General features: G+C 49.4%; 2 protein-coding genes, 1 non-coding gene and 1 pseudogene across 3 annotated transcripts; 2 read left to right on the top strand and 2 right to left on the bottom strand.

Moving 5' to 3' along the window:
• Positions 1-265: 265 nt before the first annotated feature.
• Positions 266-5,430, top strand: LOC136519433 (probable LRR receptor-like serine/threonine-protein kinase At2g16250). Its single transcript, XM_066512838.1, has 4 exons — positions 266-2,628; positions 3,322-3,450; positions 4,223-4,245; positions 4,439-5,430. The coding sequence occupies exons 1-4, from the start codon at positions 968-970 to the stop codon at positions 5,011-5,013; spliced, it is 2,388 nt and encodes a 795-aa protein (XP_066368935.1). The 5' UTR covers positions 266-967; the 3' UTR covers positions 5,014-5,430.
• Positions 5,431-5,671: 241 nt separating this feature from the next.
• On the top strand, positions 5,672-5,744 carry TRNAR-CCU (transfer RNA arginine (anticodon CCU)). The gene has a single exon. It is a non-coding gene; the product is annotated as a tRNA-Arg (tRNA).
• A 1,252-nt stretch (positions 5,745-6,996) lies between these two features.
• Positions 6,997-13,394, bottom strand: LOC136538158 (uncharacterized; annotated as a pseudogene).
• A 4,361-nt stretch (positions 13,395-17,755) lies between these two features.
• On the bottom strand, positions 17,756-21,448 carry LOC136538160 (uncharacterized). The gene is made up of 6 exons (XM_066530138.1): positions 21,135-21,448; positions 19,729-19,825; positions 19,126-19,302; positions 18,954-19,052; positions 18,572-18,817; positions 17,756-18,422 (listed from the first exon to the last, which is right to left on the bottom strand). The coding sequence occupies exons 2-6, from the start codon at positions 19,789-19,791 to the stop codon at positions 18,120-18,122; spliced, it is 888 nt and encodes a 295-aa protein (XP_066386235.1). The 5' UTR covers positions 19,792-19,825; positions 21,135-21,448; the 3' UTR covers positions 17,756-18,119.
• Between the last annotated feature and the right edge of the window lie 5,748 nt (positions 21,449-27,196).

The raw sequence follows: 27,196 nt of genomic DNA on the forward strand, positions 1-27,196 counted from the left end.
GGGCGCAGAAGGAAAAAAAAAAAACGAACCAGAAATGAGAAATCCACCGGCCGGCGGCCGCCCACGATCCACAACCCCGCAGGCCGCCCGTGCTGCCACGCCGGCCGCTCCCAGCCGCAGAGCCGGTTGACTCAACCACAAGCCAAAGCAGCAGCCTCGTTGACCCTCCTCCCCGATCCTCCCCGTCGCGCCCATCCATCCCATCAAAAACCCCACCAAACCCCCGGAACCGGCCACTAAACGCCCGCACCCACCCGACCAACCCACCGCGCACCAGTTCATCACACCGCTGGCACGGCGCTCATCATCCGCGCTCGGCTCCTCGCGATCCCAGAAACCCCGAACACCCAGCGGGTTCGGCCTCCGGTTGTGCTAAAAAAACAACCGAACGTGGCACCAAATCGCGGACAGCGCAGAGGAAGGAAGCAAAAACAAACCCTTCCATTCAAAGCCCCCAAGAATTTCAAAAACATTTAACAGCTTCCTCCTTCCTTGCGCAAAACAAAACCCCGCAATACAAGCGCACCGGCTTCGTCCCTCCTCCAGTTCGTCTCCTCTCCTCTCATCATCTCTCTCTTCCCCAGCTCCGGCGCGTCTACTGCTTGCTCTGCGCTCGCCGGCGCCGCCGTGGCCGCCGCGGGCGAGCTCGAGAGGTGCGGAATTTGGGTCCAGCTGCTCGTGCTGGGTTCGAATCGGAGGAGGGAGAAGTCGAGGAGTAATAATTGGGAGGCAGTTGGGGGAGTGTAACTTTGGGCATTAATGGTGGGGTGGTGAGAGACCCCCAGCCCAAGGGAGGCCTCTCTCTGCGTAGCTCGGCCTCTGCCCCCCCTCCGCCTTTATTGCGTTTAATTTCGCTCCGAATTCTAGCGCTTCCGCCTCCTCCCCAATCCCATCGACACCTGTAACGCGGAGTGGACATGGGGGACGGCGGCGGCGGCGGCATCGGCAGGAGGTGGCGCTCGAGGTGATGATGCGCGAGCGCGCCCGCGGGCTCTGGGCGCTGCTGCTCGTTGCGCTGGCGGCGGCGGCGGCGGCGCCCGGGGCGGTGCTGGCGCAGGGGAACCTGACGTCGCGGTCGGATCTCGTTGGGCTGTACGCGCTGCGGGGCTCGCTCGGCCTCAGGGCGCGGGACTGGCCGCGGCATGCGGACCCGTGCACGGCGTGGGCGGGCGTCGGCTGCCGCGCCGGCCGCGTCGTCTCGCTCAACCTCGTCGGGCTGCGGCGCACGCGGCTGGGCCGCCTGTCGCCGCGCTTCGACGTCGACGGGCTGCGCAACCTCACGCGGCTCGAGGCCTTCAACGCCGCGGGCTTCGGGCTCCCCGGCTCCATCCCGGCGTGGCTAGGCGCCGGGCTCGCGCCCACTTTCCAGTCCCTCGACATCTCCGTCTGCGCCGTCTCCGGAGAGATCCCGGCCTCCGCGCTCGTCGGCCTCGGCAACCTCACCACCCTCAACTTCGCAGGCAACCAACTGTCTGGGCAACTGCCGGCCACCGCGCTCTCGAGGCTCACGCGGCTCAGGACCCTCAACCTCTCGGGCAATGCGTTTTCGGGCGCCCTGCCCGACGCGGTCTGGTCGCTCCCGGGGCTCAGCGTTCTGGACGTGTCTCGTAACAACCTCACCGGCGCATTGCCCACGGCAGGGCTTGCGCTGCCAGCCAATGTGCAGGTGGTGGATCTGTCAAGGAATTTCTTCTATGGCGTCGTGCCAGAGACCTTTCGCCGGCTGTTCGCCCAGGTGCTGCTGGCCAATATTTCTGGGAACTACTTCGACGGCAAGCTAGGAGTGTCCGATGGTGGCGGCGGCAATGTTTCGTTTCAGTTGAATTGCTTTCTTGACGTTCTGGGACAGCGTACCCAGGCTGATTGCCAGCAGTTTTATGCCAGGCGTGGTTTGGCATATGATGGTCCAGTTATCCCACCCGCACCACAGCCTGCACCATCATCGCCAAGGAAGAAGCACAAGAATCTGAAGTACATACTGATCGGGGCCATTGGTGGAGGCCTCCTGCTGATAGCCGTGGTTGCAGCCATTGTGTTCTGCTTTGTGTGTTCTGGGAGGAGGACAGGGAGGAGGAATGACCAGAGGGAAAGTGGGGCATCACCAAGTGCACCATCGGGAGTGTCAGCTACCGGCACAGCTGCTGCTACTGGTGGCACACAGCCTTCTGCATTGTCCGCAAACACGGCGAAAGTCGGCGATTCATTTGCTTACGACCAACTTGCCAATGCCACCTCGGGATTTGGGGAAGAGAGGCTCATCAAGCACGGTCACTCAGGTGATCTATACCATGGTGTTCTCCAAGACGGTACTGCCGTGGTGGTGAAGAGGATCACTTCGCGCGTGGCTCGGAAGGATGCATATCTGGCAGAATTAGATTTGTTTACGAAAGGATTGCATGAAAGGCTGGTTCCTTTCCTGGGGCACTGCCTTGATAAAGAAGAAGAAAAGGTTCTTGTGTATAGGTTTGTCCGAAATGGTGATCTGTCCAGTGCACTGCACAGAAAGTCAAGGGAGGAAGATGAGGGCATGCAATCTTTGGACTGGATAAAGAGGCTGAAGATTGCAACGGGTGTAGCTGAGGCTCTTTGCTATCTGCATCATGAGTGTTCTCCACCAATGGTTCACAGGTATAAACTTCTATGTAGTTTTGTCCACGTTACATTTGTTTGCTGTGTATCTGTTAGCAAATTATTTTTGTTTATACGATGATAAAGTTTTAGAATTACCTTAGAAATTCAATCTTTATCATTACATGGGGTTTAGTGGTTGACAGTCGGTCTCCACTATGTGTGTTTCACTGTGGGTGCTCTGATAATTGATTTTCTTCGTTTTGGTACCGGAGGTTTCAACAATTACTGCAATAAACTATCAACATAGATTCGGTGACAGCTAGGAATACATTGAACATATGCTAATGTGTGCCAGTAATGCTGAATCAGAAAATTAGTGTTTGGTGCTTGACGCGACATATTCCGTGTGTTATCTGAGTACTGGAAATTCAATGTGGACACTGCTGTTATTTGCTTTAATATCTTTGCTGAGATGTTTCTGCTGGTCTATATCATTTAAATACCCACCGATTTTGCCATAAAAATAACGGGGAGTTCTTCATCACCCTGATTTCACCAGGGATTTTTTGTTTTGTTATAAATGTGCGGTACGCAGTAGATCGCAATCAATTCTGATTGTTTTGTCGTTTTGTCAGTTCTATATGGCAACACGAAGGATTCTGACTGCGTAGACACTTCCTTCCAAGACCAATAAATTAGATGCAATGTGAACGCTTGCTGTTGACTAATTTTGTCGGTTCTCTACTACAGGGATGTGCAAGCCAGCAGTGTCCTTCTTGATGATAAATTTGATGTGCGCCTTGGTAGCTTGAGTGAGGTGTGTCCTCAAGAAGGGGAAGGTCACCAAAATGTTATCACAAAGCTGTTAAGATTTTCTTCGTAAGTTTCAGACACCATCTCTGCATGGCTTGTTTCTCTTTTCCCACTACATACTTCCTTTGTGAAGCATGCAAATCCATACTTATATTGTATTCACTATTGCACCATCCTGTTTCAACGGTAGTTTGTTCAAGTGTTAGCTATGAAATTAGTATTTACCTGTTTTGTAGCATGAATTTAGATGGATTACCTTTTTAAATGAAATATGAATATTTGGTGAATTTAAATAGCGTGTTGTCAACATAATTCCAGTCAATTACTAAGTGAACCTGCTGTTTCTTGGCCTGATCTTTGTCATGTTGACGCTGTGCTGTGGCACTATGCAAAATCTAAATGATGTCAATAAGGCCAATCTCAATGGGGGGGTTCATAGAGCTTCATGAGAATTAAATACGCTGACATGTCACTGTATTGATGAAGAGAGAGATGATGAAAGTTTCATCAGAGTAGAGAGAGTTTCATGGGGATGAAACTCTTCTACACTGTTTCCAAAATATGGATGTGTTGGAAACTGGGTCATGAAACCTCCACTGAGACTGGCCTAAGTGCGATAAAACTAGTGCTTGTAGGACCATGAGAGCATAGGTAATCGTGAACTATTTTATTTCCTTTCGTTTCATTTTACTTGCCATATCTTATTGTCAATGGACATGTAGTATCCTTGTTTTAGTTGATAGTTACATTATCAAATGCTTCCTTGGTGTAGTTTCATTTTCTAATATCAAATAAGTCCCTTTCCATCTCCTGATGCTTTATTTTTGTGGGAATGCAGGACGGCAGATCAAGGTTCTTCTGGTGAGTTTGTGCATGCAACCTTTCATTGCTTTCAAGCATTTTTAATCTTGAAAATTTGGTCATTAGTCCTCAGTTTCACGCTAAAATTGATGGCTCAGCTGTCCTATTTGTCTGTGAAAAATGCTTTGAACATTGTCTCTAATTCTACTTTTTACTTTATGCAAGTTCATTGACCAATTTTCTCTGTAAACAGGTTCCCCATCTGCAACTTGCCCATATGATGTCTATTGCTTTGGAAAAGTTTTACTGGAGCTGGTGACAGGGAGACTTGGTATCAGTGCATCAAATGATGCTGCCACAAGCGATTGGCTTGATGCCACCCTGCGGTACGTCAATATTTACGAGAAGGAGCTTATGGGCAAGATCATTGATCCAACGCTTATCATTGATGAGGACCATCTGGAGGAAGTCTGGGCAATGGCGATTGTTGCCAAGTCCTGCTTGAATCCTCGGTCTTCTAAACGCCCACCGATGAAGTACATCCTAAAAGCACTAGAGAACCCTTTGAAGGTGGTGAGAGAAGATAATGGCAATAGCTCGGCCAGGTTGAGAGCAACATCGTCACGGGGTTCATGGAACGCTGCACTCTTTGGGAGTTGGCGGCATAGCTCGTCTGATATAGGTCCTTCTAGGGACGACAACATTCTGAAACGCTCAGAGACAATCAAATCGTCTGGCGGGAGCAATGGGGATCATTCTTCCTCCCGCAGGAGGCAATCCAAGGAGATCTTCCCCGAGCCGTCCGGCTCTCGTGACACCGAGGATTAAGGATGAAGGGGAATCTTTCTTTCTAATCATTTTTCCGGTAAAGAGGGAATCCCTATGGAGGAGGGCTCTGTTAGAGCTCCGCTGGCTGATTCTGATAGAATTCTTTCGTCCAAAAAGTCAGGAATGTGAATTCTCTCTTCTAGTCAATGGCTTCACAACAGCACACTGGTGCCATGGTAATCATTTTTGGGGGAAGCAGCAATGGTGGCATGTCCGTCGTTGGTGTACCTTGGTTGACGACAATGGCATGCAGTCGGCGCAGTGAAAAATTCTTCACAGTTGGAAGTCTGTCTCTTGTGTCCATTTTCTCATTTTCCCCTCCTATCGGTTAAAGAAAGAATGGCGACCTGATTCTTTTTCTCCTCCCTACTGTAATTGATTGTTTCATTGTTGATCATAGCAGAAATGTTCTTTTCATTCATGCTTGCCATTTTCTTTTTCTCACTTTGAATTTCTTTGTTTTCCGTGCGAGTTTGATGTTAAGTGGGGGCGGACCGGCGGATAGCGCCATCCTAGGTGGGCCAGAAACGTTCAGAAAAGGCCAACAACTTGATGGGGCCTTTATGATAAGGCCAAATCTGCAAATCTCTGTTGGGATAGCTCTTGGTGCTCTACTGGACCGGCCCAATAGCAAGTGACGGGAATATTATAATGCATGGCGCCTGTAGCTCAGCGGATAGAGCGTTTGTTTCCTAAACAAAAAGTCGAAGGTTCGAACCCTTCCTGGCGCAAACCACTTTTTTTTCAGGTGAATTGCACAATTTTTTTAATTTTCTGTGTGAACCGCAAATTTTTTTAATTTTTCAGATGAATTGCACAATTTTTTAAATTTTTTGTGTGAACTGCACAAATTTGTGGTGTGACCTTTTTTTTATCACCAAGCTTTTCCCTACTTCCCTACTTTTCCCTACTCCTTCCATCATCCTTTTCCCCTATTTCTTACGATAATTCTATACAACACTCGAGTGTTTTAGAGCAATCTAACACTCATTCGATCTCTTTTCTTTCTCTCCGTCTCTTCTCAAAATCCTTTCAGGTGAACTGCATATTTTTTTTTATTTTTCATGCGAACTGCACAGATTTGTCCTATGACCTTTTTTTTATCACCAAGCTTTTCCCTAGTCCTTCCATCGTCCTTTTCCCCCTATTTATTACAGTAATTCTATACAACACTGGTGTGCTTTAGAGCAATCCAACACTCATTCGATCTCTTCTCTTTCTCTCTCCCTCTTCTTCTCAAAATTCGGCGGCCTTAGAAGAATTTTTTTGGAGGCAGGCCGGCCAGGCGGTGGGGATAGTGGGAGGGCGGCGATTAGGGTTTCGGCGGCGTAGGAGCCGGTTGGGCCAGGTCATGACGGGGGCACCCATGACCATGGCGGCAGCAGGGGAGGGGAAGGGGAAGAAGGCGGCCGCCGCGGGTGCAGTAGGGGTCTTGATGGAGGTCCCGTGAGATTCTACTGCGTCGCAGTAGGGCAGTGGGCGGCAACGACGCTTTGGGGTGGGGGTGGGGGGGGGGGGGGAGGGGGGGGGGGGAAGAAGACGCAGTACAAAAGAATCGAGTGTGGGAACACCATACTCAAGTGATGAGTAGACAAAGCCTTTTTTTTTTGTCACCAAGCCTTAGTAATAGTGGCACCATCAACTATTCCCTACTCCTTTCCCACGTCCTTTCCCTCTCAGCTCCTCACCCTTTCCCCCCAGCTCCTCACGTCTTCATTTTGTTAATGAAATTACCGTCACAAAAATTTCAAAACTGTAGACATCTGACAACAGAAGACGAAACACCAGGAAAGAAACAGAAGCAATTCATAGGTTGCAGAGTTTTTTTTTCCAGAGTTTCTTCTATGCCATTTAATGAAAGAGACACTTGCTGTTTCAAGCAGAGTTAGTAGTAGGACGGAGCTTAAAGCCTTTAAATCATCAAAAGAAACACTCGATTAGTGAAAAGAGAAATATATAGAACAAGGAATAAGAGAAAAAATTGTTAAGCTTGTGTTAGTTATTATTCCAAGTGATAATCACTGACACATAGGAGTACTTATTCAGTAATGATTTAAGTACAACAACTGGGCGGTACCTTGTATGCTGAATAAACTTCCAGTATTGGAACAACTTTTGAGGACGAACGAGAGTATACCATGTTTCTTATTTCATTTATTTCTCTCAAGATTCTGTTACCCCACCAATCTCAATTTGCTCATACAAAGCAGATACTCTTCAACTAGCTTTAGCAGCAAGCAACGATGGCTGTGGTGCAACCTCAGGAACCAAGGTCCCATTGATGGCAGAGTTAGCGTGGTCAGTTTTTGCATCAACCGCCCAAAAGTTTGCTGTTTTGGATGTCATCTTGTATCATTAACTCAGAGTACTCCTCGTGGTTGTACACCACATTGTTCTTGCCACCAAACTCTACAGGAAGTGCTTCCGGATCAATGTATTTATACATGACCTTCATGCTCTCCTCATCCTTCTGGTACACGAAGTTCACCTTCTCAATCGATTTTGGATCAAGGAAAATTTTGATAATCTGAAAGAATTTGAAACATTTAAGTTGGAATAATGAAATGCAATTTTTTGTCTGTATCAACACTACATGTTTTTTCATTTATTGTGATTATGATTAAAATCAGATAGATGCATAAAGGTTCGAGAGCACTTACCTTATAAAAAGCTTCAAATACTTTTGGGGGATTAAATAGAAATCCAATGGCTAGCCTTTCAGGAAAATGATTTTGCAGGATATTTGCAGTTTCTCTAGAAGTCTTTATGGGCGAAGCATGGGCCACTGTCCATCCAGTGAAATCTATCAGCCATACTATTTTTTCTTGGCCTTCAGGTAGGCTGAAGATTGCATTCTCCAAAGTATATACTAGGAACCGTATCTGCCCTTCATGGGACGAAGTATTCTGAAATTTTGAAATAGCATACAGGTGAATCCTGAGCTCAGGAAGCTAGGGAGACTGAAATTTTTCAGAAACTAGAAAAGAATAGCAAGGGTGACACTTTAAAACAGATAACTTCTTACCTGTTTTGTAGGTTTCATGACAACAACAGTTCTGCCCTCCATGTCTCGGAAACTTGCCCTGTACATTTTACCTGTTTCCGCTTCAACAGAAACATCAGGCTAAAAGGCAGTTAATATGATGTTTAGTCACTTGGCTAGGATTCAGCGAAATAAAACTAGAGCAATGCATGGATGGCAAAAAAAGGAAGAGCAAATTTTACCCAACGAATATCCTCTGGCCTGTAAGCTGCCCTCCACTTGAGACTTTCTTCCAGCATTTTTCTCGCCTTAGCAACATTCCAGTTACGGGCTTCCAGATATCTTTTCAAGCATGCTTCACTGCAGTACTTCTCGCCACGGGCAGACAAAGTCCCAAGTGCAGCTTTCAGTTCACTTATCTGCTCATAGGAGATTGTTGCATGAGCATCTGTCAAGAAAATAGCTGATACATCAACAAAGAAACTAAAACCATTTGTCAGGCCTGTATGCATTATACATGTATAGGCTCAACTCTCCGCGATATGAGTTTGTTGAATGGAGGGTTTGTGTAACAACTAGTAACAGACTAACATAAATTTGCTCAAAGTTAGCAGACATATTACACATAGCCATGTTACAACTAGATGAACAGAAGTACAGAACACTTGTCCATTCAGACACATTACACATACACCTTCAGTGATCATCATGCGCTTTTTATGTACAACAATTTCAATGTGAAGCACAACTTTAAAACAATTTAAATGTACCAGAGCATAACATAGTGTTAGAAAGTGGACCACAGTGTAATTGGATGGGATATTATTGTACATGCATTAGATTGAGAGTCCTGACATCCTAAAATAGTACTACTTCAGTAACAGGTGAAGATCAGAATGGCAACGGCGACTAGTGTCTATAGAGCAAATAAAGATGGTATAAACCATTTGGCTCATGATGTAGACATATAATATTCCGAAGAGAGAACTGATATATATCTCCCTTTGTTGTTGACTTACTACACCTTTTAGGCCCCGTTTGGAATGCAGGAAATTTACCCTGTTCCTGCGTTTTTCCTATGAAATTTCTAGTTCCAAACAGGCCCTGAAGCAGCAACAATCACTGCTAGATCCAGTTTACAGTACATGTTGTCTAACAGTACATAAATGTAAGCATAGGCTGTCCTGTGGTTGGCATCACGTTTGGCTACCCTTTCTTGTACATAAAATTCATTCCGTCTTAATTGAAAGGTAGAGCTCCTGCCATTGTTTTAAAAAGGAAAAAAAATCCATTTTTGACCCTCCAACTATGGCTGTAGTTTGTTTCTAGCTCTCCAACTCCAAAACCAGACACCCGCAGTCCCTTAACTCTCAAAACCGTTTAAAATTGGCCCTCGCGTCCATTCCACCGTGGTTTCGGCCCAGTCAAGCCCGCCACGACCGCGGTTTCGGCCAGTCCTCGTCCCTTTGCGACTGCCGCACGGTCAACGAGCGAGAGCAGAGAGGAAGGAGAGAGAGAGCGCGCGCGCACAGGGCGGAGCGGAGGGGGCAGAGAGAGAGAGAGAGAGAGAGAGAGACCCACACCTCCCTCGCTCTCCTTCCTCTCTCTCTCTCTCTCTCTCTCTCTCTCCCTCCAGCACAGGAGCGGCAGGCGGGCCGGCGGCGCGGGGCGCTGCTGCGGCGGCGGAACCGGGCACGGGTAGGGGCGGCGCGAAGCAGGGTACGGCTCTCCTCCAACGTTGCCGTCTCCATGCAAGGGCGGTGCGGATCTGGCGCAGGGCCTGGCCGAGCGTTGTCCAGCTCGGCGACGTCGGCTGCCGCCTCATCCGCGCGGCCCCGGGAAACCCCGAGATGGCGCGCTTCAAGTTCTGCAAGGGCACATCCCGTGCGCTCACCTCCCGGCTACCGACGACGAGCTCCCCCCGCAGCAGCTCCTCATCCGCGGCTGCGGGCTCCTACTGCGCCGACGCCGACGCCGCACGCAGTGCTGAGTTCGAGCTGCCGCTGGAGGTCCGGTCGTGGCCTCGACGCCCGCCCTCCCCGCACGACTGCTCAACGCCATGGAGCTCCGGCTGCGGCCGCTGGACGCCGTGGAGGTCCGGTCGCGGCCTCGACGCCCACCGTCCCCGCGTAGCTGCTCGACGCCATGGAGCTCCGGCTGCAGCCGCTCGACGCCTGCCTCCCCCGTGCGCGTCCGCTCCACGCCATGGAGGTCCGGCCGCGACCGCTCCACGCCCGGCTCGTGCGTCTCCCCACGCCAACCCACCTCGACGCCATGGAGGTCCGGCCGCCTCTCTTGGCCTCCACCTCGGGCAGCCGCCGCCGCCCTCAGTCTGCTGCAGTGGCCAGCCCCGCAGCAGAGCTCTGCCTAGGCTCGTCGGAGGCCGCCACCGACCTCCGCTCTGCTTTGACGAGCCGCACGGGCCACGGAGCCCTACGCGACGAGGCCGTAGGAACGCCATGCCCGCTCGTAGCCGCCCTCGCCTGCCGCGCCGAGACGGACGCCGCCTTGGGCCACTGCGAGCTGCTGCTGCTCGGCGTCGATTGGAGCACTCGTCGTCGCAGCCGCCGCCGCCCAGAAACCAGTCCCCGGCGCTGCTCATCGCCGACGAGCACATCTTCTTTCCTCAACAGCCTCGCCAGCTCGCTGCACGCCCGCACGCGGCTGCCCGTGCTCGCCGGTCAGGCTGCGGCTGCGGCTTCGCGCTTCTGCTGGCTAGATCTGGGCAGCCAGAGCTCGGGCACCTCGCGGGCCCAGGAGTGGGGCCGTCATCCATCACCGGCCAGCGCACCGACGAAGACGACCGGTGAAGCAGAGGAGGCTGGGGTCCATGGCGTTGTGCACGCGTCCGCGCGCATGCCAGTGATGGCAGAGGGGCCTGGGGCTCTACGTGGCCGCCCAACTGCTCGGCTCCGCGCTCGTCCTTCCCTCTCTGCTCTCGCTCGCGGCAGCGTGCGAGGAAGGAGGCCGGGGCGCTCTCACGGTGGCGGCCAACGCAGCGACGGCGTCTTGTCGGAGCTCGGCAGCGTGGCCGTCCTGTCGTAGCTACGGCGCGTGGGGCTCGACGTGGGGGCACGGCAGGCCATGGCTGCCTCTCCGGGCGCGGCCCCAACATGCAACGAGGCGGCACAAGATGCGAGCGTGGCCAGCCCGGCGCGGCACCAGGCGGTCCCTCCCGCGGGCAGCACCTCCAGCGACGGCGAGCAGCCCGACGCCATCCCGCATCGGATCTGCGCGCAGGAGAGCAGCGAGTGCGGGCGGCTGTGGTGAGTTCGTCCGGAGATGAGGCCGTATCGGGGGCCTCGCCGGGAAGGGCGTCCAAATCGGCCCTGCGCTCTCTCTCTCCTTCCTTCTCTGCTCTCGCTCGTTGACCACGCGGCAGTCGCGAAGGGACGAGGACTGGGCCGAAATCGCAGTCGCGACGGGTTGACTGGGCCGAAACCACGGTGGAATGGACGCGAGGGCCAATTTTAAACGGTTTTGAGAGTTAGGTTGTCTGGTTTTGGAGTTGGAGGGTTAGAAACAAACTACAGACATAGTTGGAGGGCCAAAAATAGACTTTTTTCTTTTAAAAAAATGTAAGCATAGGATGAGTTGAAAGTGTCAGTCAGACTGAGTTCATTTAGCTTCTTTTTTGTTTCCTTGGCTGGCGCAAGGGATCAAAATAATGAGCATGTGATGAAGAACGTAAAAGATGGGGGTGGGGGGGGGGGGTGGGGAGGGGTACTATATTTTCTCTGTTTGGATATTAGTACTGCACAAAGAATCAAAGCTAAGAATGCAACAACAAAAAATACAGCAATTAGACATAATGTATTGTGCATTCCAATAGTTCCGCAAATTTATGATGAGATGACAAATTTTAAACCTACCTTTGCTTCTCTTTGCTCAGCATCTTTTGAGTTGAAATCAGGGCCATGCTTTCTCCTAAACATATCTCTTCCACTCTGAATGATGCTCAGATAAAAAATGGATTACGTATATAGTTAAAACAACAGCAGTAGGCAGCCACACACCAACTGTCACGAAGTATAAAAAGTAGCAATGGCATGGTGAAAAGTGAGACACTTGTTCATACGCAAATATAAGGAACAAGAGAGTACTTAATATATTACTGTATTAATTCATTGACAAGTAATACCTTGCTTTCAGAGTACATACATACTGCGCAATGAATTACGCATTTTCTCTTCGGGGGTGGTGCGGGGGAGGGTGAGAGAATAATAGATCACATACAGGATGGCCCCATTTCTACATACTAAAAAATATGTACGCACTAACTAACGTGTTTGATTGTTTCTATCCAACAAGAATGGCATGGGCCATGGCATGACTTGAAAGGTACTTAACATCCTAACAATACAGGACAAAAAACATCCAAAAGCCAAGTAATCACTAGACCTGGACCAGACATCTAAACTGAATATGGAAAGGAGCAAAGAATAGGCAGCACCAAGTTACATCTGGTATGCCCCGCTCCTTGACTCTCAGTTTGCAGTGTTTCTGTGTGCGGGCAGCCACAGTGCAAGTTTACTGTGATTATATCTGAGTACGTATCTGACAACTACAGGCTATTACATGAAAAGGTTGGCTTTGACCGGTTTGTTACAAGGGAAGACTCTGTCATTCTTAACATCTGCACGAATGTGCCAACAAAGTTCACTGTGGATTTGACAAGACGTGGCAGAAATAAGAAATACACCTTCCCAAAGGCGGGGAACGAGATCTCTACCTGCAGTGAAAAATCTGCACGCCTCCCCCGTCAAAAGATCAATTATGATTTCGTTCTAACGGTATCAGTATACATAAAGTACTAGTATAAACAAAGAACATAGAAGGGTTCTTGTGGTCGAACAAGAGAGCAGCATTTGTATCACACCACAAAAGACAGGACGCAACGAAATCCGCCACACCTTCTAGCAATCCACCCGAACAAGAACAAGAACACGAAGAGGAAAAGCAGATCAAGAGAGGCTCAATACCAGGATCCGCAGGAACCCCCAGAACAGGGAGCAGCTCAAGTGAGCAAGAGCCGCCGCCACGGGGAAGAAGGGAAACGCTAGAGCTGGGCTCGCCTTCTCCTCCGGTCCTCCCCACTCGCCGCCCTCCTCCTCCGGCCTCCGCTCCTGTCCTCTCGGAGAGCAGGAATCGACGCACCTGTCTTTCGCAATGGAATATACAGGAACCACGCGGCGCTTCAATTCAATGTGCCCGGCGCGAGGTGCTTGTTTATGGCAGGTGGCGTCGCCATTTCTCTCGTCGGTTTGCTTCACCGAGCACGGCTGCACGGGCGTTGTTTAATGGCACGCTGACGTGTACCCAAGGACGGGCCGATGTCGGATCAGATCTGCTACAGCACAACGGACGGCCGGATTTGGGTTCGCCGCGAGCAGCGTCGGGCCCCACGACGCTCTGCTTGCGGGAGAAATTGGCGAAGAGGAGAGACTGGCTCGACAAAGCCTGAAAAATGGCATAATAGTCAGTTTCAACGGTGACTGACGCGTAGTAGAGGGAGATCGAAATAACGAGGCCAATGAGTAAACCGCCAATTAATAAACCGGCCGTAAAGATTCGACTCTCGTTTTTCACTCGAAAAGACCACGAACACCTCTCAGAGTTCTCCTGGAATAGGTAAAAACCACTTAGAATGTCAGTAAATCGTGCCAAGAGAGGTATACCGCAAAGGGTTAGAAGAGCTAAAGGTAAGATAAAAAGGTGATAAATTGATTTTTTTATCGATTGTGTGTAGATACTCAATTGACCGTGATTTTTTTGATCAAAAAATCTTTTCCAAACAAGATCTACAAGTTCCTCACATGATCCAAGTAATTCCCATTGAACTAGGGTTAAGTTATACTCAGACAGCTAAAACCGACTCCGGTCGGTTTTTATAGGGTGGCGACAACGTTTTTTTTTCCCTGAAATTTGCAAACTTAGCCTAAATAACCAAAATTTGATCCTTTCCAAATGTATTCAATTTCCTAATCTGAATTTGAACTTCCCAATCACTTTTTGCTATCAACACTTTGTCACCGTCTTGAGGAAAAAAAAACGGTGAGGGCGGTTTCTATGAAGAAGCTATGGTACATGTTATTCAGGACATGTATTCATAAGCATTGCTATATAAATTCAGAAGAGTGGCTGTAAAGAAAAAAAACATGTGTCGGATAATTGTGTATGAACCCGTTCTAAGTTAGGGACAGTTCTGCACGATTGTTCCATGAGAACTGACCCTGTCGATTTTTTTTTTCTTGAGTAGGATGTCTGCAACCAGATCCACCTCAACAGATATTCAAGAATGTTTTCTCGTAGTTAGGGCACGTTCAATTATGACTTATGATGTACTGTAGCTCTAAGCACATTATTTCATACTTTAATAGAAGAGAGACAAAAACTATATTTCAATTAAGAGCTAGTCTCATGCACGTACTTTAAGATCATTTGAAAGTTACTATGTGAGGCTATTCATATTATAAACTATGTGTTAAAAGTTAATATTAATAGAGAAATTATCTTAGGGCATGTTCAACAGTTTAGACGCCTGCCGTCTGCAAGTACGGGTTATGTCACATAGAGACAGCAATACAGACAAATTATACAATGGGTTGTCTTTTAGGCTATTTGTAAGATAATTAATTCTTGTACAGACTCATAAATTAAGGTGATAAAAAATGGCTTGGGAGCACAAGCCCCTGTCGTACAACGGTGCTGGAGCGGGCGATATAGCTTGGGAGCACGAGCCCTCGTCGTCTCTTCGCGAAGAGACGGCACACCCGTCTGTTGGCTGAGTCAAGTTTTTGTTTGCAAAAATGACATCTCCCGTACGGCAAAAAGACGACCGTTGTACGTGCCCTTAGAGCCCGTAAGTGGCTATAGCGTTGGTTGCTCTTATGGTGGCTTGATCCTGGTCGGTGGAAGCCACAGTTGTTTTCCTATATTTATGTGCCTTTATGTAAAGGTTTTGGGCTTGCTAGCGCCCGGACGTCCGGACAGACGGGGCGTCCAGACGTCCGCGCCCCGCAATCCGTTTCCCTTGCCGTTTTGCGCGCCCACATGAGACCTGCACTGTCCCCGAACGTCACCAACATTGAGAAGAGGGGGAGGACGGTGGATGCTCAACCGGCGCCGAGAGGAGGAGGCGGAGACACCGAGGCGATGCAACACAAGGCGAGGAGGAGATATGCAACGCCTGATCTATTTTTAAAACATCCAAATGCAATACTTGCAATATACGTATGAAGACAGATAAACACTTGAAACATGCTTCTGAAACACTTGAAAAAAATACCAAAAACATTTGAAAACCATTGCAAATATACACAACATCCAGATAAAACACATGCAACATATGTGTGAAACATATGCATCGTCCAAATAAACACACTTGCAACATACTTCCAGAAACCACAAATGAAACATTGGTAATAGACTTTTGCAACATACGTGTATAGCCATTGCAACATATGTAACATCCCGATCGACTTTTACAACATCCATCTGAAACATTTACAACATATCTCTAAAACATCTGAAACACTCGAAACATACACTTGCAATATGCACTTTCAGCAAAACCTAGTGGCTAGGAAAGCAGAGCACTGTACGGCAGGATCTAGCTGTGCGGTCAGGGTGGAGAAGGAGGATGGCAGCGGGGCGGGCGGCTGTACGGCCCCCTGTGAGCGGCTGCGCTGCCCCCAGTGATAGGGCACACGCGGTGCCCCAAGCAAGCGGTGCCCGCGATGGAGGCGAGAACAATAGACGGGTTGGTGCGGCCTCGTGTGGCGAGGCGGCAGTAGCTGTGCGGTCGTGGGGGAGCACGCCGGGCGATGCGGGCGTGGCAGCGGTGGAGAAGAAGGCCGGCGAAGGCGTGTTGGAGCGCAGTCGCGGTTGCGTGAGTTTTTTTTATAATCTACGATGATTAGAGGGGAGCAGAAGGAGCGGATAGAAATGGACAGTCTCCTGGACGTCGGTGCACCAACAGGGGCTTTCGCTGCGCGGACGGACGTGTGTGATTGCTAGCATTACGGTAAATGCTTGAGCTAATTTTGCTTTTTGTGTCCCATCATCAAAACTTCTGAGCTTCCTTGATGCCGTCGCTCTAAAATTTCATGCCACCAGCTTTCGATCAGGTTTGCTTCGGTAGGCGATGCCGACTCTGTTGGTCGCCCCACAAGGACGGGTGTGATGTCAGATCCGTTTTGCTGCAGTTAAACCGGCGGAAGGACGTGATTGGTTCTGGAACGTGCTCAGCCTGGCAAGCTGCTGGGAGCCACGCCGACGTTGGCCAAGCTACGCGCATGCAGGACGACATCGTTTGGTCGGTGTTCTTTTCTGGCCTGGCTGCTGCGAGAAACTGTTTGTTTGCCTGTTTTTCCATCCTTCAGATGCCTCGCCGCTTTGTCCAGAGCAACCGCGTCGCACCGTGCGGGCCTGGCTCGCGAGAAACGGGAGTCATCCGCGTTTCCGCGGAGCCAGGCCGAGAGACGTCGTTTGCACCCGCTCAGCCATGTTTCAAAGGTGAACGAAGCAACCAAACAGCCAAATGTTGCATCCGTGGAGCTTGGTTGCCCTGGATACACTCAACCAATCACGCCCTTAGATTCGGGTTTGCCACCGCGCCTCCTTCCGTCCCTTGCCGCCGTGGCCGAGAGCTGAGCTGCGCCGCTGTCTCGACGAGCCCCTGCAGCTTCTCGGTTCAACGCCGAGTTGCGGTGTACCCAGATCAGCGAGCGTGCTGGTCAGCTGTTCAGACGATGGTTTTTATCAGTGGGCTGATATTAATTTATTGTGAGAGAAAAATACTATACGAAGTCGGGCTGATAAACTCAAACGAACATGGCAAGCTTGAGGTCTGGCATTGTGGTGGTCTGGCGGTGGGCGCCGCAGGCTTGAGTACCCGACGGCAACGCACAAAAAAGTACCGCCCCGCCAGCTACAATTCAGAAGCTGCAGCTGAATCTCAAGAGGGAGCTCTCCTTCTTAAGGGGGTGTTTGGATACTCTGAACTAAACTTTAGTTCCTGTCACATTAATTGTTTAACACTAATTTAAAGTATTAAATATAGACTAATTATAAAACTAATTACACAGATAGAGATTAATTTGCGAGACGAATCTATTAAATCTAACGAGCGGAGGGCGTAGGCGGGGCGGCATTCCGACAGCGGCGGCGCAGCAGGCGGAGGCGGCAGGAGTGCCGGAGGCAGCGGCGTACGGCGGTGGAGAAGGCTGGAGGCAGGTTTGTTTTGTTTCGTTGGGGGCGGTGTTTTTTTTGGTGGACGATGTGGACGCGTGGATAGGGCCGGCGGGTGGAAGAAAGCCCTATCGGGGGCACGTAGACGACCGTGGCAAGCATCGCGTGGCTGGACGGCAGATCGGACGGGCATGCGAGAAAGACTGTGGATGAGCAGTGATATGAGTGTAGGAAACGGGGAGGCACTATTGATCAACAGTGAATTTCACCTGGATTAGAGATCTATATAGATTAGTCCATGATTTGACAATGCGGTGCTACAATAAGCATGTGTTAATGATAGATTAATTAGGTATAATAGATTTGTCTCGTAAATTAGTCTCCATCTATACAATTAGTTTTATAATTATCTCATGTTTAATCCTCCTGATTACCATCCAAATGTTCCATGTGACAGGGACTAAACTAACACGCTCTAAATTGAATGGCAGGACTCCTGCCGCTTGGGTTAAAAAAAATCAAGGAGTATCATTACTATTAGAATCCACAAGCTGGTCATGAGCTACTTCGGCCATAATAATCAAATACAAATATGAAATCAACATTTTTAAAGCCATAACCCAGAATTAGCTTCTCCGTAGCCACGGCTAAAACAAGTAAAGCATTTAGTGACTGTTGAGATACAATAAGCAGGTGGCACTCCCACCATTTCATTTGGGCTTTTGCATCCAATATCACCCATGGCGTATCCGCCTGTAACTCATCGTGTACTAAAGTGTTTGATAAGTGCAACTATTTCGACTATGGACAAGTAATATCTCATCTCTTATTTGCTCTATTTCTGTTTACTATGAACATTCTATTGGTGTTCAACTTTTCCAGTTGCTCCATTAAAGCATTCGGAATAGCTCCCATCACAGTAGGCTGATACTCAACTGGCTTTAGCAGCAAGCAGCGGCGACTGAGGTGCAACATCAGGAACCAAGGTCCCATTGACAGTATGGTCAACAGTTTTCGCATCATCTTCCCAGAAGCTTGATGTTTCGATATCTTCTTGCAGCATCAACTTGGAGTACTCCTCATGATTGTACACAACACTGTTCTTTCCCCCGAACTCGACAGGAAGGACCTCGGGATCAATGCATTTGTACAGGGCCTTCATGCTCTCCTCATCCTTCAGGTACACGAAGTTCAGTTTCTCAATCGAACTCGGGTCAAGGAAATATTTGACAGCCTGTAAGAATTTGGAACACTTGAGTTAGGATAGAGAAATCAAAACAGGAGCATATTTTTATGTATCAACTCTAGATATAGATTTTGAATCTTTGTGAAGTAAATCAAACACAAACAGAACATTTACAAAACAGGTTTAAAAGCCTTTACCTTGTAAAAGGCTTCAAATACTTTTGGAGGATTAAACAGAAATGCAATGGCCAGCCTCTCAGGGTAATGATTTTGCAGGACGCTTGTACATTCTCTTGCAGTCTTTATGGGTGTGGCATGGGCCATTGTCCATCCTGTGAAGTCTATCAGCCATACCATTTTCTCTTGACCATCATGTTGGCCCAGGATTGCGTTCTCCAAAACATATACAAGAAACCGGATCTTACCGTCATGGGACGTTGAATTCTGGAATTTGATAAAAGCATACACTTGAATTTTTATGAAAGTAAGAAAGACTGATAAAAGCAAGAAATATTGATGATCTTTACGAAGGAGAAATAAAAAAAACACAGGGATGTCAGTTCAAAAGAGAAAGTCTTACCTCCTTTGTAGGCCTCATAATAATTACGGTTCTCCCCTCTCTATCTCGAAAACTTGCCTTGTACATTTTTCCGGTTTCCGCTTCAGCAGAAACATCAGGCTGAAAGGCAGTTAGCATGGTGTTTGGTCACTTAACCAGGATTCAGGGAACAAAGTAACTTGAGTGCATTTACCCAGCGAATATCCTCCGGCTTATAAGTTGCCCTCCATTTGAGACTTTCTTCAAGCATTTTTCTCGACTTAGTAACATTCCAGTTCCGGGCTTCAAGAGATCTTCTCAAACATGTGTCACTGCAGTACTTCTCGCCATGGGCAGACAAAGGGCCAAGTGCAGATTTTAATTCATTTATCTGTTCATAGGCGACATCATGTGAGAAATCAACCAGGCAATACAGAGGTATTTCAATAAAGAAACTAAAACCATTTGTCAAGCTTATAAAGGCCCAAGGGCAAGTCTGCGACAATAATACACATCTATGTATGAACATTTAGATTATTAAGTGCAGGCTTTTGTGTGAACTAGTACTAACACACAAACATAACATGGTATACATAAGTAAGCCCCTGTAGGCTCTGGTGTTTCATTGCAGCAAATAATTGGATCATAGTCATAGCACTAGTATATGAACAAAGCACGTGTCTATGGACTATGGAACATACTCCTAGCATGATTCACTATGGGCTTTCACGTAAAATAAGAATTCACAGCAGGCTCTAAAATCTTCATGTCAACAAAAACTTATGAGCTATGATGAGAAGACAATTATCACAGTTACCTTTGCTTCTTGCTGCTCAGCATCATTTGAGTTGAAATGAGAAGCATGCTTTCTCCTGAACATGATTCCTTTCTTCCACTCCCAGTGATGCTCAACCCTATGATGGATGGCGCATTAAGAAAATATTAAACAATACTCATAACAACACATCAATTCAATCTCCATAACACAATTCAAAAGTACGTATTTAAACAACACTGGTGATAATATGCAAAGTGAGACACTGCAGAGTAATACTTGCATGTGGAGTCTGATTGAATTAAGTAGAATAGACCGCTTCCAGGATTTGGGCCCAGTTCTGAATTTGCAAATAACACCGACGTGTTCAATTGTTGCCATCCAGGAAAAGAAACATTTTTCTATTAAGTATTTAGTATTCTATTATTATGTGGGCCAGAGCCTTGCCATGACAAGGAAAGGCAACAGTGACTTAGGCCCTGTTTAGTTTCTAAAAATTTTCACCCCAAAGTGTCACATCGAATCTTGCGGCACATGCATGGAGTACTAAATGTTGACGAAAAAAACTAATTGCACAGTTCTCGGCAAAATCGCGAGACCAATCTTTTAAGCCTAATTAATCCATGAAAAGCCTTAAATGCTACAGTAACTCACATGTGCTAATGACCGATTAATTAGTATCTTTAGATTCGTCTCGCAGTTTCCTGATGGGTTCTGTAATTTGTTTTTTTATTAGTATCTAAAAACCCCTCCCGACATCCTTTCGATACATCGATGTGACCAAAAAAAAATTCATTTCGCGAACTAAACACACCCTTACTGCTTGTCGTCCAATTGGATAGAGAAATGAGAAACTCCCATCCAATTGGAATATGAAAACGAGCAGGTAGGTACCGGTAGCAACTACTTCTATAGTTACATGTAGAGCCCCCAGACAATTTTCTATTCTGTGTGCTGATAATAACGAAGAAGGACAGAGAAAATGACAAACGCAATTATACTAGGCAAACTCGATAAGGTGGGAAGGGCTCATTGAAATGAATTCTCTCCGGATAAAATGACAAATTCGATTATGTCCCAATGAACTCATATTGGAGAAGAATAGTAGATCTGACAAATGAATATGATAGATACAAACAATAACATCCGTTGAACCTAAAAAGTAGGCAAGATCTCCGAATTGGCGGATTCCCACATGCTCAACGGTGAAGACATCCGATAGAATTCAAGCGGTGAACCAGCAATCTTTCTCCTGTCCACGCCCCCATGGTACTAACGGTGTAAAGCAATAAACAAAGAACAGAAAAGCAGGACTGTAGCAGAACAGGAACTCTAGCTGCTGAACACACAACACAAGCCGGCAACGAACCCACGACACCTTCTAGTAATCCACCGAGACGGCATGGGGGAAAAATGAAAAGAAAAACGGATCAAGAAACGCTCCGTACCAGGGTACGCAAGACGCGCAGCAACCGCGACCAGGAAGAAGCTACGAGTCCCGAAATGGCGGCAAGACCCGACCAGACCAGAGCCGGCGACGCGGGGAAGACGAAAGGAGAAGGGAAGCGCTAGAATTGGACTGGAATTTTCCTCCCTCTCGTCGCCCGCTGTCCCCTCATCCTGTCCCCGTTGGGCGTTGGCCTTGTTGGGGCGCAGCGCAGGAATCAACGCACACCTGCCTCTCCGGAATGGAATCGCGCACGCGCTTGTCACTTCGCCGAGAGCCCGAGACGGAAGGGGTCAGTTGGCTCGGCTTCTTGATTTGTTTTGTAGCACTCCGTTCCATTTCCATGGGCTGCTTTTGCGGACATTATTGATGACTTGTTCGTACGAGTACGAGCATACCGGAACGGACGGTGCGATGCCAGGTGAAGTCAGCGGCACTAATTGAGCGATTAAGCATCATATAATTCTAGCCTGAACCTGGGTATTCTAGAAACCGTTTACATACATACATTAGACTGTTTGAAGAGTTTGTTCTCGATGTCATTTGACGCTGACTCGCTGAGGTCAAAGGATCACGCACACCTTGCATGAAATGGTATACCCAACAAACTTCGCAAACTTCAAAACTACTATCCGAACGTTTCGATAACCATATTTGTGAATTGTTGCTATGGCCTATGGGGACACGTTTCCTTTTGAAAGGAAAGACTGACACAGTATAAATAATCGAGGCAAGGGAATTGTGCAAAGTAGATTTTCAAGATGATTAGTTTTTTTTTTCTCACGGTCGGGGCATCCACCGTTTTTTCATTAAGAAAAAAAATAGTTATCAGTACACATGTACGTGATCACACAAGCGAGGAGCCTTCGTGACACAACGCACCTTACCACCTGGCTACCGGATACACTTAGAAAAAATTACATAGGAAAGGTGTTTTGAGACCAAAACAACAAGACAAATTCTAGGCCCGCGGATTCCTGCCCGGGAAGAGGACCTGCATGGTTTCCCTCGTCGACGCCGGAAGGGGGAGTTTGAAGGCGGTCTGGAATTCCTCAAAGGAGGCTTCGTCAGGTAGCTCAGTCTCCATCTCGAGACCCAGACGTTTCATCATCACCTTCCGCGCTTGAGCCTCCGGCTTCTGTTCCCTGTGCCTATTCTTGGTGGCAAGCCTAGCGCTCCTCTTGGGGACAAGCTCCGAGTCATCTAGCTCCCCCGCCCGCGCTCTTGCCGCCCGAGTTAGCCGCAGTCGTGGAGGCGACGACAAGACAGGCATCATGAGCGGCTTCTTGAATGCAGCGATGAAGTCATCGGTCGACGTTGCGGCTGTCGTGTCAGGCGCACTGCCATCAACAGTCGGTGTGGCTGGGCCGCCTCTGTCTGCTCCTACCTGGTTAGCGAGGAAGTCGACCTGGACCGGGACCTGGACCGGGGGTGGGGATCCCCTGGCCTGCTCCGGCACCAAGAGCGAGAGCCTTGGTGAGGTTTGGCCCGAGCCTCACTCGTCTGGGCCTGAAAGGCATAGGTCCACCGCCTGGGCCACCTCCAACACGGCCTGGCTCGTGGGACCTGCCTGATGTGGCCTTTTGGTCAGACATGCCTCCACCTCAACCAGTATAGGATCGAAGTCCCAACGTTGAACCTCCGAGCAACGGTCCACTATGAGCTCAGGCTCAGGGTGCACCGCTTGTATCTGCATTTTACCTTCCTGCATAGCGACGCTAGAGTAGCCATCTAGCTGGCACACGCATGCAAAGGGCCCCCCCCCAAGCCAAGCACAGACCTGACCACGCCCATAGACACACGGAACCTCGAGGAAAGGTGTGCTTGGAACTCCTCCGGTGTGACGGTTGGCTGGTCTCCACCAACGATTACGACGAGAACGAGGGAGAGGTCCGCTCCAGACGCGGCAAGCTCCACGTTCCTCTAGACGACGAAGGCCTCGATCTTGGGATGGTTATCAACGTCATCCAGAGGTGGTGATACCGGTAGGCTGCTGTTGTGGTGCTGTTGCGGCGATGAGGATGGCATGGTCGACCATTGCACACGACAAGGCGATGATGTTGTGGGCGTCAGACCTGGCGCGGCACGACATTCCGGCGACAAGCTAGGTTGCCTCGGACCAGCAGGGTGACATTCCACACTCTGGCTGGGGCGACGCGCCGAAGGCTTGCACGCCGGTGAACAACCATGCTTGCACACCCTTGCTCGATGGCCGGTCCCACGGCGACGGAGGCAACAGGACAGGGAGCAACACTAAGCGACGACGTGGTCATGCGCAAGGCAGTTGAAGCAGAGACCCATGAGGTTCGGCAGGATGGGGCGGTGGCGCTTGGGCGCCATTCTCCCCGGACAGCGCTGCCGCCGCCGACCCTCGATAATTTGGAATCCATCGGCATCGATGTTGGGCCTCTGACGAGGCTGCCGAGACATGTCAGACACGAAAGCCCAACGCCGCGGGCCGAGGCGCTGGTGCACTGGGACTCTTGCCGCCGGCTGTGGACCAAGGCAACACTACGCGGGCACTCGCGTAGCCTGCAATGGTGGATTCCCCCGGTCATCTAGTGCGCAGGTCCTGCGCCGATGATGGCACTTCCCCTTGGCAGCTGCCGGGTGGTTACCCCCCATGGTGGATTGCGTTCTGCGCCACATGTCGGAGACCCCACCGGCGGTGGAGGCGTGGCCCGGAGAGCCTTTCGGGTGGCGTCCAGGTACGACAAGAGCATGGCAGGGATCGACTTCATCATCAGGAGCTACCCGCGCAGGGGTCTTCCTCCCAACACCCGAACTTGCTCCTACTAGTCGACTGATGGGCAGGGAAGAAGGGTGGGGTATGCGGGGAGAGGGAGGATGGCGAGGACCTGCCCGAGCGTGCGACTATCGCTGGAGCAGTAACCGCCGGATGGAGGTGTGGACGCCCGCAGTTGTGGCTGACGGTGTGGACGCCGGCGTGGCTTCACCGGCTTCATCGTCGTCGTCGGCATCATCATCCTCCTCGTCGTCCTCGCCTTCCATGACATCCTCGACGATGACCGTTGTCTCGTCCTCCATCCTTCCACCCGTGGCAGCCACCGGTGGAGGAGAGGCGGCAGCCGAAATTTGGGGAAATCCCTAGTCGAGCGGAGGGCTGGGACTGGTTGGGAGGGGGACGACTACTATGGTGGCTAGGGGCGGTGGCACGGCGACCGGTTTGAGAGCGGCGCTAAGGGTGGGGGCAAACGGCTCCAAAGCAGCCACGGCCACCCTAGGAAGCGATGGGGCGACCTTGTGACCCCCATGGATGGATAGATCAGGCTGCTGGGGTTCGGATCTGGTGCTGGCTGGGTCAGATTGGTGCTTGGATGGAGGGGCGGTGTGGGTGGAAGCGCGGCGATGCCGGCGGTGCCGAGGGAAGGGGTAGGTTAGGGGGTTTTCATCTCCAGACGATTAGTTTTAGGGTTAATTGGATCTATGCCATTATAACTTCTTCGTTTCCGAAGAACGTCATTATTATTCGTCTATTTTGACGCATGTCATTATAATTCTTGGTTTCCACAAAAATGCCACTGAATACGTATGGACACAGCCTAAGCCCAGCTGCAGGCATATACAAAGACGTATACTTCATCTCCTCTGTCACTGACACGCGGGCCCCGCATGTCATCTTCTTCTTCCTCTCCTCGTCTCTCTCTCTATCCTGACGCGGCCACAGCGGGCGTTGCCGCCGGCGGCGGCTACGGGCTTGCGGGCGAGCCGCTGTCGTGACCCCGCGCGCCGCTGCTCGGCTTGCTGCTGCTGCTCGGCGTGGTGCTGGCCTTCCCCGGCGACGGGCGCCTCCTCCATGGCCGGCGTCCGGCAGACCTCCTCCTCCATGGATACGGCGCCGATTGGGCTTCACGAGTACCTCCATGGCTGGCGCCCGGCACACCTCCTCCTCCATAAATCCGGCGCAGGTCGAGCTTCACAAGTGCCTCCATGGCCGGCGCGACCGCGGGCTTAACTGGATCCGGTGCAGGTCGACCGCGGGCTCCCGGTCCCGGCTCCGGCAGGCGTGGCCCCGTCCCTGCCCGCTGCAGCGACCCCGTCCCCGTGAGATCCAGCAGGCGCGACCCCATCCCCATGCCCGTGGGCTCCAGCAGGTGCGGTCCCATCCCCGTCCCTGCGAGCTCCACCAGGCATGGCCCCTTCCCCGCCCCCAGCCTAGTCCGGCGCGTTGCTGCTCGCCCGCGGCGCTGCTCGGAGTGCTGCTGCTGCTGCTCGCAGGCTGCCGCGCATGCTGCTGCTGCTCGCCATGGCCGTGGCCGCGTCGGGATGGAGAGGGAGAGGAGGCAGAAGAAGATGACATGTGGGGGCCGCGTGTCAGTGACAGGGGTGATGAAGTATACGTCTTCGTATACGCTGCAGCTGGGCCCAGGCGGTGTCCATACGTATTCTGTGGTATATTTGTGGGAAACGAAGAATTGTAATGGCATGCTTCAAAATAGACGAATAATAATGACGTTCTTCAGAAACAAAGAAGTTATAATGGCATAGATCCAATTAACCTTAGTTTTATGTGTGCCACCTTCAGTTGTTAATATATATACAACTATACAAGTAGGGTTTTAATGATAAATTTGGGGCCTCGGGTCTAGGCAGCTAATTGTTAGCTGTTAGCTCAAGAAATTCAGCTAATAGCTTTTTATTAGCGAGGCTATCAGCTGACCTATTGACTGAGACCCATTTGAATCATTGAGATTTGAAATCTCGAGCTAATTGTTAGTACTACCTCTATAAAAAAAAGATATAATTCTAGATCAAGTAAAATCAAATTGTATTAAGTTTACGTAGAGAATAGTATCAACATACATGACTCCAAATAAGTATATTGAAAATATATTTCACAAAAATATATTGATACTTATTTAGTAGGATAAATATTAGTAATTTTATATAAATCTGATCAATTTTTTATTGTTTGACCTAGCACTATTTTAGAACTACATTCTTCTAGGACGATGAGAGTAGCACTTAGCTAGGAAGAGTTAGCTAATAACTTTTCATTAGCTAAATAGTTTATTTTAAGATATTAGTTGGGATTTTAGATATACTGAAGAGCTAATAACTATTAGTTTGTGGGATCCAAACGAAAGCTTAATCATGTGTGTTAACCTTTGGTTATTACTAATATGTACGCATGTTTTTTTTCATCTTTCAGTGCATGAAATGAAAAGTATTTAACAAGGACAAATCTAAATGGCGTTATATATCAACACTTGGACATGATTGAATAAATACTTTCATACACTTTCTTTTTTGTAAAATTTGCTACGGGACACTGAAAGTAACGTCGTGTTTGTCGATGGGGAACCCTATGGACCCCTCATAGACCATACTATAGGGAAGTGGGCCTTGGTAACAAGGCCCACAGCCCAATCGCCAAGAAGAGCACGGAGCAAAGCAACGTGCAAGACCAAAACTCTAATTCGGACTATACAAGGAAAGGCGCCCGAAGCATAGCTTAGGACTCTGACCTTGTATCCGATTAGAACATAAACAACTCCTCTCAGCACCTGGACTATAAAGGGCTGGTGAGGATATCCCTTGTAAACGACTGAAGATACCCAATACTCAAAGCAATACGACGCAAACAGGCTAATGCCGAACTGGACGTACGGTTATTACTCGACCAAGTCGAGGGCCTGAACCAGTATAACTCGTGAGTCTCTTTGCGTAACCGCTGAGTTCCACTATTCGCCGAAGCCCGAACAACTGTCCCGGGTACCCCCGTGGCAGGCTATCGGTGGTAAAACATCGACAGCTGGCGCGCCAGGTAGGGGCTTTCGACGAATTTTTTCTTGAGAGCTCGACGGACCTCGACCTCAAGATGACTTATTCGGCGGGAACCTTAATCTTCGGATCCTGGATCTACGAGGCAGGCGGCGACGGCAAGCTGCGTACCTGTCTCCGAGAAGAAAAGGAATTCGATGACAAGAACAATCCCGTCGAGCAAGAACTCAACGAAAAAATGATGAAACTTTTGACTTTGAATCCAACTCGGAAAGGAGAAGAAAGCGGATACGAAACTGATTCTGAGAAGGAGATGGA

This window comes from Miscanthus floridulus, chromosome 2 (assembly GCF_019320115.1).
Source record: "Miscanthus floridulus cultivar M001 chromosome 2, ASM1932011v1, whole genome shotgun sequence".
Lineage (NCBI taxonomy): Eukaryota > Viridiplantae > Streptophyta > Magnoliopsida > Poales > Poaceae > Miscanthus > Miscanthus floridulus.